The sequence below is a fragment of the Heloderma suspectum genome, chromosome 6 (genome assembly GCF_057233095.1).
Source record: "Heloderma suspectum isolate Gila_16-S chromosome 6, 16-S_ref, whole genome shotgun sequence".
Taxonomy (NCBI): Eukaryota; Metazoa; Chordata; class Lepidosauria; order Squamata; family Helodermatidae; genus Heloderma; species Heloderma suspectum.
The window spans coordinates 6997927-7012743 of record NC_139463.1 but is presented as its reverse complement, the minus strand read 5'-3'; the positions used below and the strand labels follow the sequence as shown (position 1 = coordinate 7012743).

The window sequence follows — 14817 nt, the reverse complement described above, 5'->3', positions numbered from 1 at the left end:
GTCTTCAGGGGCAGCCCCATGTAGAGCACATTGCACTAATTTAACTTGGAGGTTACCAGAGTATCGGTGACTGAAGTGGGGTTTATCCCTGTCCAGAGTGGCAGCCTCCCCTGACTTCCCTAGTTTAACACATCTGAAGGGCACCCGGTTAGGGAAAGCTGGTATTTTTTTTATTAATTAATTAATTAAATTTTTTAATCGCCCATCTGGCCGGTCACCCAGCCACTCTGGGCAATGTACAATGGTACAATTTAAAACAGTAAAATTATACATTAAAACATTATTTAAAAATACCCTAACCCACCCCAAATGCCTGCCTGAATAACCAAGTTTTCAGTGCAGGGCGGAAGGGCATTAAAGAGGGGGCATGGCGGAGGTCCCAAGGGAGGGAGTTCCACAGAGTGGGGGCCACCACAGAGAAGGGCCTCTCCCTCGTCCTCACCAGCCTAGCTGTCCTGGCTGATGGGACAGAGAGAAGGCCATCCGAGGCTGATCTTGTTGAGCGGCCTGTCTGGTGTTGCTGGAGGCGCTCCTTGAGATAGGCTGGGCCAGAACCGTGTAGGGTTTTAAAGGTCAAAACCAACACCTTGAATTTGGCCTGGAAAACAACGGGTAACCAGTGCAACTCCTTCAGCACCGGAGTGATGTGATCATGCCGGAAGCTGCCTTTAATCAGGCAAGCCACCGCATTCTGCACCAGCTGCAGCTTCCAAACTGTCTTCAAGGATAACCTCACGTAGAGTGCATTACAGTAGTCTAGACAAGAGGAGACCAGGGCGTGTACCGATGGGAGCAGGTGGTCGGGCAGGTAGGGGCGCAGCCACCGTATCAGATGGAGTTGGTACAACACTGACCGGCTCACGGCTGACACCTGAGCCTCCATGGGCGGCTGGGAGTCTAAAATGACCCCCAGGCTGTGGACCTGGTCTTTCAAGGGTAGCTTTACCCCATTCAACACCAGGTCAACATCCCCCAGCCTCCTCTTATCTCCCACCAGAAGTACCTCAGTCTTGTCAGAGTTCACCTTCAGCTTATTCCTCCCCATCCAGCCACTCACCGTCTCCAGACATTTAGACAGGGATTCCACAGCCAACCCTGGTGAAGATTTGAACGAGAAGTAGAGCTGCATGTCATCCGCATATTGATGACACCACACCCCAAACCTCCTGATGACAGCCCCCAGCAGCTTCACATAGATGTTAAATAGCATTGTTGAGAGGATGGAACCCTATGGCACCCCACTGAGTGGCCACAGGTCCGACACCTCATCTCCCAGTGCTACCCTCTGGTACCTGCCGGAGAGGAAGGACCGGAACCACTGTAGTACGATGTCTCCAATGCCTATCCACTCCAGGCGGTCCAGGAGGATGCCGTGGTCAACGGTATCAAAAGCCGCTGAGAGGTCGAGGAGAACAAGGAAGGAGCATTCACCCCTATCCAGAGCCCTCCTCATATCATCCACCAAAGCGACCAAGGCCATTTCTGTCCCATGCCCAGGCCTGAAGCCCAATTGAAATGGATCTAGATAATCGGCTTCTTCCAAGTGTGCCTTCAACTGCATCACCACCACCCGCTCAATGATCTTGCCCAAAAATGGCAGATTCGAGACTGGGCGAAAGTTGTTCAAAACCTGGGGATCCAAGGAGGGCTTCTTTAAGAGCGGTCTTATCACTGCCTCCTTGAAGTACAGAGGGAGCAGAGATAAACAAGGTAGGCCAAGATTCTCAGCAAGGTCCAAAGGCCTGCTGGTGGATATATTCAAAGTCAACTTGCAAAAACAACTGTGCATTTTTAAAAAGCATTAGTTGTGGTTCACTTTATTACCTCCTAATTATCTAGCAAGGTTTTTCAGTACAGACAAGACAGTAACTTCTCCCCTCCTTTTAAGTGAAGGAAAAGTGGGTGATTTAAAGCAGGACCTTGCTCACTGGGTTTGATTTACACCACCTCTCCCCCACCCAGCCTGGCAGAGCTCCTGTGCCTTTAACAGCTGTACCACAGAGAAAAATCAATAGACTCAGCCTTCCTTGGCTTGGAGCTGCAGTGATGGGGGATGCGCTACCTGTAGAACTTCTGTCTCTCCTGCAGTTCTGAAAAGCATAGGAGCCTTGCTAGAAGAAAAGGTGTTACCTACTTCTGCAGGCTCCGTAGTTGCTTTCCCCAGCTTGGTGCCTTCCAGATCGTGGACTTCAGCTCTCATCAGCCCTGTCCAGCATGGCAATAGTCAGGGATGATGGGTGTTGTAGTACAAATCACTTGGGGGGCACCAGTTTGGGGAAGGGTGCTCTAGTTTCAAGGGAAGCTAAGAATTGTAGCGAGAAGAACCACATCATCACAGCGTTGTAAATTTTGCTTGGTGCCAAATTGCTGTAGGTGCTCCATGAAAAATTATTATTAATGCCCAAGAAATCCAGGCATACTGCTTTGGGGGTGCCCGTGTCCTGAGCAGCTTACCTTCCTTCTGCTTCTTGGCTGCTTGAGTGCGTGAAGTCCAAGGTCCAGTGCGAAGTGGCAGCTTCACCTGGGGACCCCGCCTTTTTAAAGAGATCACGCAAGTTTAATATTTAAACGCGACAGGAATCTTCACCGCAAGTGTTTCCTTCCTTCTGTCTGGACAGCTGATCAAGGAGAGGAAAATTATGCCTTAATTCCTGGCAGGGGAGACTGGCCAGCAAGGGCACATAGGTTCCTAAAAACAAGAGGTGCTGAGCTCCCTTTGAAGCAAACACTTTTGGCTCTGTGGGCCAGATATGTGGCAAAGGAAGTACAGATTGCACATGCTCAGAGGCCATGGTGTTCTATGTCTGACTATCACATGTTTATCGAATGCCATCCAGTGCATTTTTATAGAAATGCGATTAACGAATGTGATTGATACAATAATATGAATTAACATGTTCCAGGGCTGAACCCCAGTACCAAAAATAGGTTCTGGGGCTAGAGTGGACATCTTTTTATTAAAAAAAAAAATCCTCTGCAAATTTTCAGTGCTTTAATTAAAAAGACATTTTTAGCATATCTTTCCATTCAGCTATTTTTAAAAAAAATCTGCAAGAGGAGATTTTTAAAAACCATAAAACAATGCAATGGAATGGAATTATAGTGTAATTCAGGTTGCTTGAACTTTTAAAAACAAGTTTTATTTGCTACCTGCCTGGAGCCCAACAGGGTGCTGATGTGTGTGTGGGGGGGCGGGGGAGGACAGACAAATTTAAACAAATAAGGCTGTGGTCATACGCCCACTTATCTGAGAATAAGTCCCATTGAACACAATAGAACTGCTGGGTACACATGTATAATAAGATTGCATTGTAAAGTTACAATGTTATGCATACAAGGGTTGAAGGCTCACTGAACTTACCTCCAAGTAAACATGCATATGAGTGCGCTGCACAAGAACAGCCCTGCAAAAATATAGCTCAGCCTTCCCCAGCCTGGTGTCCTCCAGATTTCTGGACTACAACTCCCAGCATCCCACAGCCCGCATAGGCCAACACTCCTGGAGGGCACTAGATTGAGTAAAGCCGGACTAGCTAATCCCACATTCGGCTTCCTGTAGTGGCCAACCAGATGCTTCCCAGAAACCCACAAGCAGTACAGCCGGCTGGGCAAACTGCAGCCCGAGGAAAGAGAGAGAAAAGGGGGAGGCAGAAAGAGAGAGAAAAGGAGTGACCCACCCATTTTTGGCTTTGGCCTTGCCCTCTGCTGGTTTTGGCCCCACCCACTGCCAACATGCGGCCTCCTACAAGGGAATGCAGCCCTTGACAGAAAAAAGGTCGCTCACTCCTGAGATACATGAAGGTAACAACAGTTGGTATTCCAAGGTATACTGCCTCTGGACTTGGAGGTTCCACAGCTAAGAGCAGTTGATACCTATTTGCCATGAGTTTCTCTAACACTAACCCCCCCCCCCCTTAAGTTAGTAGCCTTCACTGCATCTTGCGGTATCGAATTCTGTCCGTTCCTTATGTGTTGTGCAAAACAGAACTTCCTTTCATCTGTTCCTCCAGCTCTCACCCTGTAGCAGCTGGACTCCATAAACACATATCGCCGCCACCCCCCACCCAACTCTCTTTAAAGAATATTTTCCTGACAGTAAAAGAATGATGCACAGGAACCAGATGTGTTCAGCTAAAACAAAGTGCTTTTATTTTTGTGGAGGCACAGCGGCAGAACAAACAACACCCTATCCCTCCTTTTTATTATGCTGCCTTCGTCCCCATGGGCTTGATTTGAACTCGAGTCTAGAAATCAGCGTGATGTGGGGGCTATGCATCACACCACCCTACTATTCCAACCAACCACTCAACCACCCAGGAGTGGGGAATAAGACTCACATACTGCATAGATATAGGCTGGCAGCAGGGACAACAACCCCAACGGGGCTATAGCCCATCAAATTCCACATGCTGCTAGTCCTCAGTGAGAGAAACAAACCGTTTTACTCATTGGCCCCAAATGTGGCTGCTAGATCCACCATGCCACAATTATGAATCTTTTAAAAGCTGGGAAGAAATCAGAGTGTTGTGAGGCATAAGGCATGGCTTGTGATGGATTTGTGTTTGGAACTGATGGCAAGGGCAAGCGAGAACAGTGCCAGGGGGTGGGGGGACAGCTGCAAAAGTTCCTCACAGCAACACAGAAGCACCCCTCAGCTTCACTGGGCCAGTCCTCAGCTTTGAGAATGCACCTTGCAGTGGTGCTGGGCTAGGCCTTTCCCCAAACTTAAATTGGGACCTCATGATCATACCAAATAAGGATGCTGAGTATAATGACATATGTATGTACTGGGGATACCGAGGATACATTTTTGATCAGCATCAATTCCCTTTGCTGATCCGTCAAAAGAGCTAGCTCACCAGTCCCTGCATGACCCATATAACCTATGGGTGCACACAAACGAGACATTATTTGCATGGTGGAACCACTTTCGGGCTGCAACCACTGCTTGTTGCTCAAACAAGTTTCTCTAGGAAAAGCAGTTCTGTGGGTTCTAGCAACTGTGCACAGCACAGAGTGGCAAGCACCTGTGACATTATAAACAAACCTCCCACCCACCCGGAGCAGTTTTCCAGCTTCTAAAAATTGTTTGCATTTTGAAATTAAAAATAATAATAATAATACACCAATAAGGCGACGAATGAACAATGAAAGCATGGGTAAGAGGTGAAAAAAATGATATCCCATCTGAAATGTGGCAGATGGCGCACGTCTGAAAACTGAATCTCTCCTTGAATTATTGTTATGTCCGTCTGTCTTCTGTATTATGTAGGTAGGAAGAAGCCAGGCTTATCAGAACGTAAGAGGAACCATGCTGGATCAGACCAAAGGCCATGTAGCTGAGCATCTGTTTCCCACAGCAGCCAACCAGATGCCCCAATGGGAAGCCCACAAGCAGGGCAGGAAGGCCGTGGCTCACCCCCGTGGGAGAAAAATCTGCTCCGACGGCGGCTTTAATGGCCATCTGCATGCACCCTCTGCGGCTCATGCTCTCCCCGCCACGACTGCCTTTCCTGAACTAGCGGTCGGCATAATGGCGTTTCCGGAAGGCTCCGGGGAGCAGGGTGTTAGAGAGCCCCCTGCTGCAGGTTCCCCAGCATCCTCTTGACCTCGTTCTCCACGCGGAGGAACTTGGCCTTCTTCCAAGGGTTGGCGGTCTTGCGACGGCTCCACTGCAAGTCCTCCAGCAGCAGGCCGAGGTGCTGCTGCACCCGCTCGCGGTCCCAGATGGGCAGGCTCTTCTGGACCACGTTCAGGATAATGGCCCAGTAGTCAGAGACGTCGGCCCCCATCGTCAAGAAGATGAGCACCTTGATGCCTCCGCGCTCCTTGCGCATCTCGTGCAGGGCTTGCTTCCCTCCCTCGCTGATCTCGTTGAAATACAGGCTGGAAGGAGGGACAAGAACACTTAGGGAGGCAGCCAAGGCCTTAGGGACGTCAGAAGCTGCCTTGTACTGAGCCAGACCCTGGGTCCATCTAGCCCGGTTTTGTTGACACTGACTGGCAGCAGCGGCTCTCCAGGGTTTCAGGCAGGATTCTTTCCTAGCCCTACTTGGAGATGCTGGGGATCGAACTAGGGGCCTTCTGCATGCAAGGCAGGGGCTCTACCACTGAGCCAGGGTCCCTCCTTGTGAAGGGATAAAGTGGGGAGAAGGGGTTAGCAAATGTACATCTGCACACCCTGATCTTTTAAGAGGGGAGTCATATTTGGAAGGAATTATTTACTGAAGACTGGGGGGCGGGGGGGGGAGGAATATGAAATCCCACAGATCTGAAGTCTGCACATCCCTGGTCTACACTGACCATCAGTGGCTCTCCAGGGTTTCAGGCAAGAGGTTTTCCTGTCCATTCTCCCTATTAATTCTACTGCACATAATCCAGCCTTAGACATCTAGCTAGAATACGCACACTTCCGGAAAATCTGGAAGATGAATGTTTAAATTCTCCCTCCCTTTCATAATTTAAACAGCCACAATCCCTTGTTCCTACCACCTCATCAGGCATGTTTCAGCTTCTATTAAGAGCAAAACGAAATCCAAGACCCTAGTCCTCATGATGACCATGGACGCTTAAGAACATATGGACAATGCCTGGTGAAAGACCCACGGTCAGAACTGAGAGTGAGCGGGATTTTTGGAAGCGGAAGCTCATAGCTCTGCATATCTCTTTCTCGAACCCTGCAGGATTTTGGCAGCACAAATTGTTGATTTATTTGTGTGTGCGTGTAGCGCCTCCAGAGACTTCCCACTGCCCCACAAATACCCGCTCCCTTCCCAAGACTCATCCCTACTATGGACTGCAGTCAGATTTCCCCATGAAAGCCAAGTCGGGGAGCGCTGTGGCTCTGGGGCAGAACACATGCTGCATGCAGAACGGCCCGGGTTCAGTCTTGGTGTCTCCACTGAACAGGATCAGGTAGCTGGCGATGAGAAAGACCTGTGCTCTGCCTGAGGTCCTGGAAAGCCACTGACTAGTCCAGGGATGTCGAACCTCAGGCCTTTGGGCCATGTCTGGCCTGCCTCGGTTCCCTAGCCAGCCATGCACCTTTTCCCACATCCCACCTACTTTCCCCTGACTGCCAGCTTCTGGCGCATTCCTCACACCCCCATTCTAGAAGGTTGAAATGCCTCTCCGAAGGGCTTAATTACTGGCAGTGAGAACTTTAAGCTAAAACATGGTGGCATTTTTGGCCCTGCCGCTTTTCCTTTGGCCACATCCACCACTGGAATGAAACGGAATTCAGCTCTTGCGCTGAAAGAGGTTCAGCGCCCCTGGACCAGACCACTGAAAAATATGGCCCCTGCAAAAACTCTCGGTTTGCCAAGGGCACACCACAGCCACGGTCCTCCAAGCTCGTGCCTGTGCATGGAGGCCATTCAGTGGGGAGGCTTCAGGGAGATGGTGAGACTCACTGCACCGTTTCCAGCGTCGCGTGCCTCTTGGCCTCCTCCACCAGGGCCAGCGCGGCCTCGTCAGTCACCGAGTTGTAGGCCACGTCCAGTTCCCGCAAGTGCTGGTTCTGAGCCAAGTGCTGGGTGATCACCTCCACGCCCCGGTTGCCCAGCGAGGTGTGCAGCAGTGACAGGTGGCTCAAGGAGCTGTTGCCGGCAAGGCCTTCAGCGAGGTAGAGGGCTCCCTGCTCCGCCACAGGGTTGTCCGCGAGCCTGGGATGGTGCAGAAGGAGGGCAGGAGGTGGAAGTCAGGCTAAGCAAGGGTGTGAGCCCCCCCACAGTCTGGCCCTCCCCACCAAGGCGCCCTCCAGAGGCATTGGACTACAACTCCCAGTATCCCCAGCCAGCGTAGGGTATGTGTACTCAAAAGTAAGTTCCAGGCTAGGGCAGTGTTGGCTGGTAGCTCTGATGTTAGTGGGCTGGTGAATCCACTCTGGGTTCCAGTCAGGACTCCAAAGGAGCTATCCAGGGTGTTTTCACACCTTGGATAGCTCCCTTAGAGTTCTGGTGAAACCCGAAAGCACCTTGGAGAGCTCCTTTGAAGTTCTGACTGAAACCCAGGAACACTTTGGATAGCTCCTTTAGCATTCAGACTGAAATCTGGAAGCACCTTGGATAGCTCCATTAGAGTTCTGACTGGCTCTGACTGAAACCCGGAGCGGATTCACTGCCCCACTGACATCAGAGCCACCAGCCTCCACTGGCCTAAGGTACATGTACTCAAAATTAAGTCCCACTCTGTCCAATGGGACTTTTTTCCAGGTATTCCTTCTATGTTAACTTCTCTCTATCCTATCAGCCAGGACAGCTAGACTGGTGAGGACGAGGGAGAGGGCCTTCTCTGTGGTGGCCACCACTCTGTGGAACTCCCTCCCTAGGGAACTCCGCCATGCCTCCTCTTTAATGAGCTTCTGCCATGCATTTAAAATGTGGTTGTTCAGGCAGGGTATTTTTAGAAATATGATGTTTTTAAATGTAGAATTTTATTGTTTTAAATTGTTTTTATTATTGTACATCACCCAGAGCGGCTGGGTGACCAGCCAGATGGGCGATTAATAAATTTAATAAAATAAATAAATAAATAAAAATTCCCAGAGAGTCGGCAGGACCTCCCGCACAAACTAAGCAGAGAGTCTTAGGCAAGCACTGGGTCCCCCCCGCCTGTCTCCCCCCCGCCTGTCTCCCCCCCGCCTGTCTCCCCACGCCCCCGACGTCCTCCTGCAACATGGTGATGAAGAAACAGGCCCATCTTACAGGAATCTTGTCAGGGCTGCTGAGATAATGTATGTAATGCCTGCCGTATCAGTGATAAGCACTATCATTAGTTGTGGCGGGGCAGAGGCCTGACTTGTGTTCAAAGGGGGCAGACATGTGATGCAGGAGATATGTAATCACAATCACCCTTGCTTAAAAAGAAGAAGTTAACGGCCGCTGTAGTGAAGAGACCGGGGGTGGGGGGTGGGGGCGGTCCATCAGGAATGTGGTGTGGGACATGGAAGGTTAATCGTTTAGTCTGAGCCATTTCTCCGATCAACAGCACCAGGGCCGGCGTCACTGCCTGGCAGCCTCGTGCACCTGCCCGGGCCCTAGCATCCCGGCACGGCCCGTTGCCCATGTCTGCCCTCCCCTCTCCCTTTAACCTTTTTCTCTTTTAAACATGCCCCCCACCCTTTAATTCTCTTTCTGGCTCAGCACTCTGAGCAGTACCAAACAGCTGGATCTAGCCACTCTTTCCTCCTGTATTTCTTGTTTCCAAGTACCATCATTCACCCCAGTTACAACAGCAATTACAGTACCTCAGCTTAACACATATATAAAATATCAAAAGTTGCTAAATCTTCTGGCCTAATCCCTTTCCAATAATTAATGAACAACCTCCAGCTATTATAAAATGCCTGAGTGGAGTTCATTCTCCCCTCCTGTAACAGCTTATAGCTTGTTATTTTATTCATCGCCACAAAGGTCCAAATCTTCTTTTTCCACTGCGCGAGGGACAATATACATGATGTTCACCAGACTTTTGCTAAGAGACTCTTTGTGGCTATTAATATATAACTCACCATCACTACTAAGGCCTGGTCCTCACATAACAACCTAGAGCATGGGTTGTCATTGAATCGTGGGTTGTCATTATGTGCAAATTCTGCACTGTGGTTTAGCTATGGGTTGTTAACCATGAACATCCGAGGAAGAGAACCTATGGTTTGTTGTTGGATTGTAAACTCTGGGTTGTTCATGGTTAACAACCCACAGTTAAACCATAGTGCAGGGTTTGCAAGTAATTACAACCCATGATTCAACAACAACCCATGATTCAACAACAACCCATGATCCAACAACCCATGCTCAACCCGTACTCTGGGTTGTCATTACCTGAGAACCAGCACCAAAGCATGGATCTACCCACCCTTTTAGGGTGCTTCCAGATGAGGCTTTTATCACACCATCACCCCGCCTCATTCACAGGATTTTATGCAGGATCCAGACAACATCATCTTCCTCTTGTAACTCCGCAGAGTTTCTCCAAGGCTTCTTCCATCTCTTCTCTTATCGCAGAAAATCCACTGAGAAGAAAAAGACAGAACAGCTGCACGATGCCTTCTAATCAGTAGAGAGAGGAGCCCTCGCTGTCTGGAAGCACCCTTCGTTTTCCCAGTGTGCACCTAACCTCGCATCGCTAGGGAGCACTGAAAGTGTGGGGCACCGAAAGGGTGGCTAGTTTGGAGCACTGTTATTATAGCCTGGAAAGACCATGAGGAGCCGCTGACAGAAGACCATCAGAGGACAACTTGCCCAGGGCTGCTTCAAAGCTGGAAGCAGCCCTGGAAATCACACCCGCACTCCTATGATTTGCCTCACAGGGGAAAACATTCAGGTACCCACCAGCCTTTTCTAAAGCCTTTGACTGTGTGGATCATAACAAATTGTGGCAAGTTCTTGGTGGTATGGGGATACCAAGTCATCTTGTCTGCCCCCTGAGGAATCTGTATAATGACCATGGAGCAGGGGGTTGGACTCGATGGCCTTGTAGGCCCCTTCCAACCCTACTATTCTATGATTCTATGATCAAGTAGCAACGGTAAGAACAGACCACGGATCGACGGACTGGTTTAAGATTGGGAAAGGAGTACGGCAGGGTTGTATACTCTCACCCTACCTATTCAACCTGTACGCAGAACACATCATGCGACGTGCTGGGCTTGATGAAGCCAAGGCTGGAGTTAAAATCGCTGGAAGAAACATTAACAGTTTCTGATATGCAGATGCTGGGTTGCAATTAAACCTCAAAAAAACCAAGATTATGGCAACCAGCTTGATTGATAACTGGCAAATAGAGGGAGAAAACGTGGAGGCAGTGACAGACTTTGTCTTTCTAGGCGCAAAGTTTACTGCAGACGCTGACTGCAGCCAGGAAATCAGAAGACGTTTACTTCTTGGGAGGAGAGCAATGACAAATCTTGATAAAATAGTGAAGAGCAGAGACATCACACTGACAACAAAGGTCCACATAGTTAAAGCAGTGGTCTTCCCCGTAGTAACCTATGGCTGCGAGAGCTGGACCATATGGAAGGCTGAGCGAAGGAAGATAGATGCTTTTGAACTGTGATGTTGGAGGACAATTCTGAGAGTTCCTTGGACTGCAAGAAGATCAATCCAGTCCATACTCCAGGAAATAAAGCCAGAGTGCTCACTTGAGGGAATGATATGAAAGGCAAAACTGAAGTACTTTGGCCACATAATGAGAAGACAGGATACCCTGGAGAAGATGCTGACGCTAGGGAAAGTGGAAGGCAAAAGGAAGAGGGGCCGACCAAGGGCAAGATGGATGGATGATATTCTGGAGGTGATGGGCTCGACCTTGGGGGAGCTGGGGGTGGCGACGGCCGACAGGAAGCTCTGGCGTGGGCTGGTCCATGAAGTCACGAAGAGTCGGAAGCGACTGACCGAATAAACAACAACCCACCAGGAAAATGGCATGGGGGAACCAGCCCCTTCCCCAGCTCCTTGATCCCAATCTGATTCATCTGCACTACCCTGGGGTTGCTATTAAACTTAAACAAAAGAAACAGGGAGGATCCTGAGCACGGATCTCCCATGATGCAGTGAGTTTATCCCAAGACCGCATTTCCCAGGAGAAGGACCAGAGTTCTTTGCAAGCAGAAAGTCCCAGGTTCAAACTCTGACGCATCCACTTAAAAAGGATCCGGTGGAGGAAAAGACCTTTTTGTGCCTGGGTCTCTGGAGAGCTGCTAACACTCAGAGTTGACAATACTGGCGGCAACAAAGAGAAAGAGTATGGCCTGGTCTAAGGCCACTTCCTTTTTCTCACCCTCCTGCTGGGAACCCCTCCCTTCACTTGGGAAAGAACTGTTTCCTCAGTTGGTGTCTCGCTGGCGAATCCTGCCTTTGGATGCTGTGTCTTACATATGGATGAGGGTCCCGTTTGATTTGCTCTGCCTGAGGACGGGAAGCCATTGAGGGTGCTTCCAGAAAGATGCCTCCTAGCACCACGAATCCAAAGACATTGTGCAGCTGTTCCACTGTTTCCTCCTTAACTGATTTTCGTGGAAGGAAAAATGACGGAAGACGCACTGGGAGAACATGGGAGGGTAACAAGCTGAAGATGTCGCTGTCCCCACCCCTGTAAAATTCCATGAACAGGGCAGGGCTGTTGCATGATAAAAGCCTTACCTGGAAGCCCTCCATGGCACAGGAAATACACGTGTGGGAGGTGTGGCTCCCCCAGGCCACGCCCCTTTCACACTCACCGTAAGGTGCTAACCACGCATTTCTCATGCAAGAGCAGGTCTCTGATCAACTTGCACGCCTCTGGCCCCAGGCTGTTGAGCTGCAAGCTGAACAAGAAAAACAGAAGAGCATTTTTTAGCCGATGTATGTGTGTTCATTCTCTCCTGATCACCCTTTGCCACCTTCTGGTGAAAGGCAAGACTGCAATCTATGGGCCTTTGAAAAATATACGCCACAACTGATTTTACCAAATAATTACATAGCCGTAATTTGGCTAGAGGGAAGAGTTACCATGGTTAGAAACAGGCCTCTCTGGAATATGGGAACTTCTTAAAAGTAAGCAAATTAATTTATGGCATTCATTTTCTAAAACATCAAAATCGATGTTCTCGATAATTAGAAGATTTGGGTTAACAGTTTTGCAGGGATTTTAAGGGAAATTTGGATTCCTTAAATCAGTGATTAAAACGGATCTTATTTCTTGATTAACGATTACTTAGGAACACACTCAAGTCAGACCCTTGGCCCATCTAGCCCAGTATTGTCAACACTGACTGGCTGCAACGGCTTTTCAGGGTTTCTGGCAGAAGTTGTTCCAGCTCTACCTGGAGATGCCAGGGACCGAACCTGGGACCTGCTGCATGCAAAGCAGGTGCTCTACCACTGAGGCACAGCCCCCTTCCATTGAGCTATGACCAGTGGCCATGCTGGCTGGGAATGATGGGAGTTGTAGTACAACCCGAGGAAGGCTGCTCTAGTTTCACCCTGCCCCCATTGGGTACCAACACTCACTGGAGCCTTTTGCATCGCAGCAAGACTGGGAAGAGAATGCCCAGGCTGCTGACGTCCAGGTGGCAGGAGGCCAGGTTCAGCTCCTCCACCTCGTGACTCGTGGTGCCCACCACAGAGGCCAGGATGGAGCATTTGAGGGGGGTCATCCTGACGGAGGAGAGGTTGATGGTCCTCAAGGACTGGACGGCCTCGGCTGTGAAGCGCTCGTTCTGGAACTCATGCAGAAAGAAGAGGTAGTCCAGGAGCTCGGAGGGCGGCAGGCCCTTGCGGCTGTTGCGAATTACTGTCTTCTTCATGGCCTTGGCGATCTCGAAGGCCGCCAGGTTCTTGATGGGGCAGCCCAGCTGGTCCAAGATGGCCCGGTTGCGCCGCGACAGCAGCCCGCCCATGAAGATGGGGAAGAGTTCGAAGACCTCGTCATCAGATGCCTCGTCTGGGTGGCGCATGGGGCCCTCCACCCCAAGAATGCTGAAGGTGATCTGGTCCAACACGTCGTCGTTGAAGTAGTCTTCCTCCTTGAACATCTCCACCGCCATGGTGCGGGCGATGGTGTCGCGGTCCTTGCTGCCAAAGCGGCTGAAGTAGCGGGGGAAGATCTTGACCAGGCTGAAGAGGACCGGCAGGATGCGCAGCGGCAAGATTTTGGAGACGATGGCCAGGACCACGGACACGTCTTCGCTCACCTTGCCGATGATCTCGGAGACCTCCTTGCCCACCCGCTGTGCCAGGGTCTTCTTCTCGCCCAGGACCACGTAGAGGGCCGCCAGGTACTCCTGCATGGCAGGGATGGTGAAGACGAAGGTGTGCTCCTTGCCTGTCTGCACGCAGGGCGTCAGGAAGAAGCTGAAGACGTCGCTCCGGAAGACGTTCAGCAGGTTGAGCTCGCTCTCCGTCTTCATCTCTACCTCGAAGCAGCGACGCAGGTCCGCCTCCGAGAAGCAGGTCTGCCGGGACATCACCCCCTCGTAGGCCAGCTTGCCCACCGTCTTGGCCACATACTTCATCATGGAGATGTTGGAAGGGTCCGTGCTGTCCAGCACCTCCCCGCTGAAGTTGAGCCGCAGGAAGCTGGTGTAGATGCCGGTGAGGGTCTGAGCCGGTGGCACCGACTTGGTGAAATACAGGAAGTGCAAGGTGGTGCACACCAGCCAGCAGTAGGAGGGCAGGAAGCAGGCGGCCGCAATCTGGTTGTGCCGTTCCAGGTTCCTCGAAAGCATCTCCACCAGGTTGTCCTGCTCACTCGCCTCTTCTGCCGTGGGAGCGCCGGAGGCGCCGGCGCACTCCGGCTGGCGCAGGCGTATCTGGAAGTAGAGCTTCTGGAGGTTGATGTCGGAGAAGCCGCAGACCTCCACGTAGCGGCCCACGAACTTGCTGGGGATCCGGCGCACTGCAGAGGGCCGCGTGGTGACGATGATGCTTGCCTGGAAGAACAGGAGCGCATGCGCACACGCAGGTAGGTCAATGGCAGGCCAGGTGAGAGCATTTCATTTGCAGCTTGTTACAATGGGGGAAGACGCAGCTTTTTACTGAATGCTTAATGGATCCCTAGGGAACATCAGGGCCTGCTCCAGCTGGATCATTTGCCGCCTCCCAACAGGGCTGACTAATATCAATGGCCCTGTGGAAAGGAAGACGGAGCGACAAAGGCAGGAGCATAGGGAACATCAGGGCCTGCTCCAGCTGGACTGTCCGTGTCCTGTCCCCCATCCCACCCACCCCCAGGAGATGAGAGGGGAAGTGGAGACATTCAACCAGCCCTCATAGATGCATAGAATCATAGGGTTGGAAGGGGCCTACAAGACCATCGAGTCCAACCCCCTGCTCA

The 14817-nt window shown here is 50.8% G+C and overlaps 2 protein-coding genes across 4 annotated transcripts in view; both read right to left on the bottom strand.

The window, feature by feature from the left end:
• Positions 1 to 2486, bottom strand: part of NHERF4 (NHERF family PDZ scaffold protein 4) — a 33024-nt gene extending 30538 nt beyond the window's left edge. The window contains exons 1-2 of one of the 2 annotated variants that reach the window (XM_084803564.1): positions 2455 to 2486; positions 1058 to 1095 (exon numbers count right to left, since the gene is read on the bottom strand). In XM_084803564.1, coding sequence (XP_084659690.1) covers positions 1058 to 1070 — 13 coding nt within the window. In that variant the 5' untranslated portion in view covers positions 1071 to 1095; positions 2455 to 2486. The remainder of the gene's footprint in view (positions 1 to 1057; positions 1096 to 2454) is intronic. The other variant, XM_084803563.1, reaches the window with a different exon arrangement.
• A 1637-nt stretch (positions 2487 to 4123) lies between these two features.
• The window catches only part of NLRX1 (NLR family member X1), a 32476-nt gene continuing 21782 nt past the window's right edge, over positions 4124 to 14817 (bottom strand). For both annotated transcript variants that reach the window (XM_084803561.1, XM_084803560.1), the window contains exons 6-9: positions 12993 to 14413; positions 12221 to 12307; positions 7413 to 7664; positions 4124 to 5886 (exon numbers count right to left, since the gene is read on the bottom strand). In XM_084803561.1, the coding sequence (XP_084659687.1) occupies positions 5568 to 5886; positions 7413 to 7664; positions 12221 to 12307; positions 12993 to 14413 (2079 nt within the window). In that variant the 3' untranslated portion in view covers positions 4124 to 5567. The remainder of the gene's footprint in view (positions 5887 to 7412; positions 7665 to 12220; positions 12308 to 12992; positions 14414 to 14817) is intronic.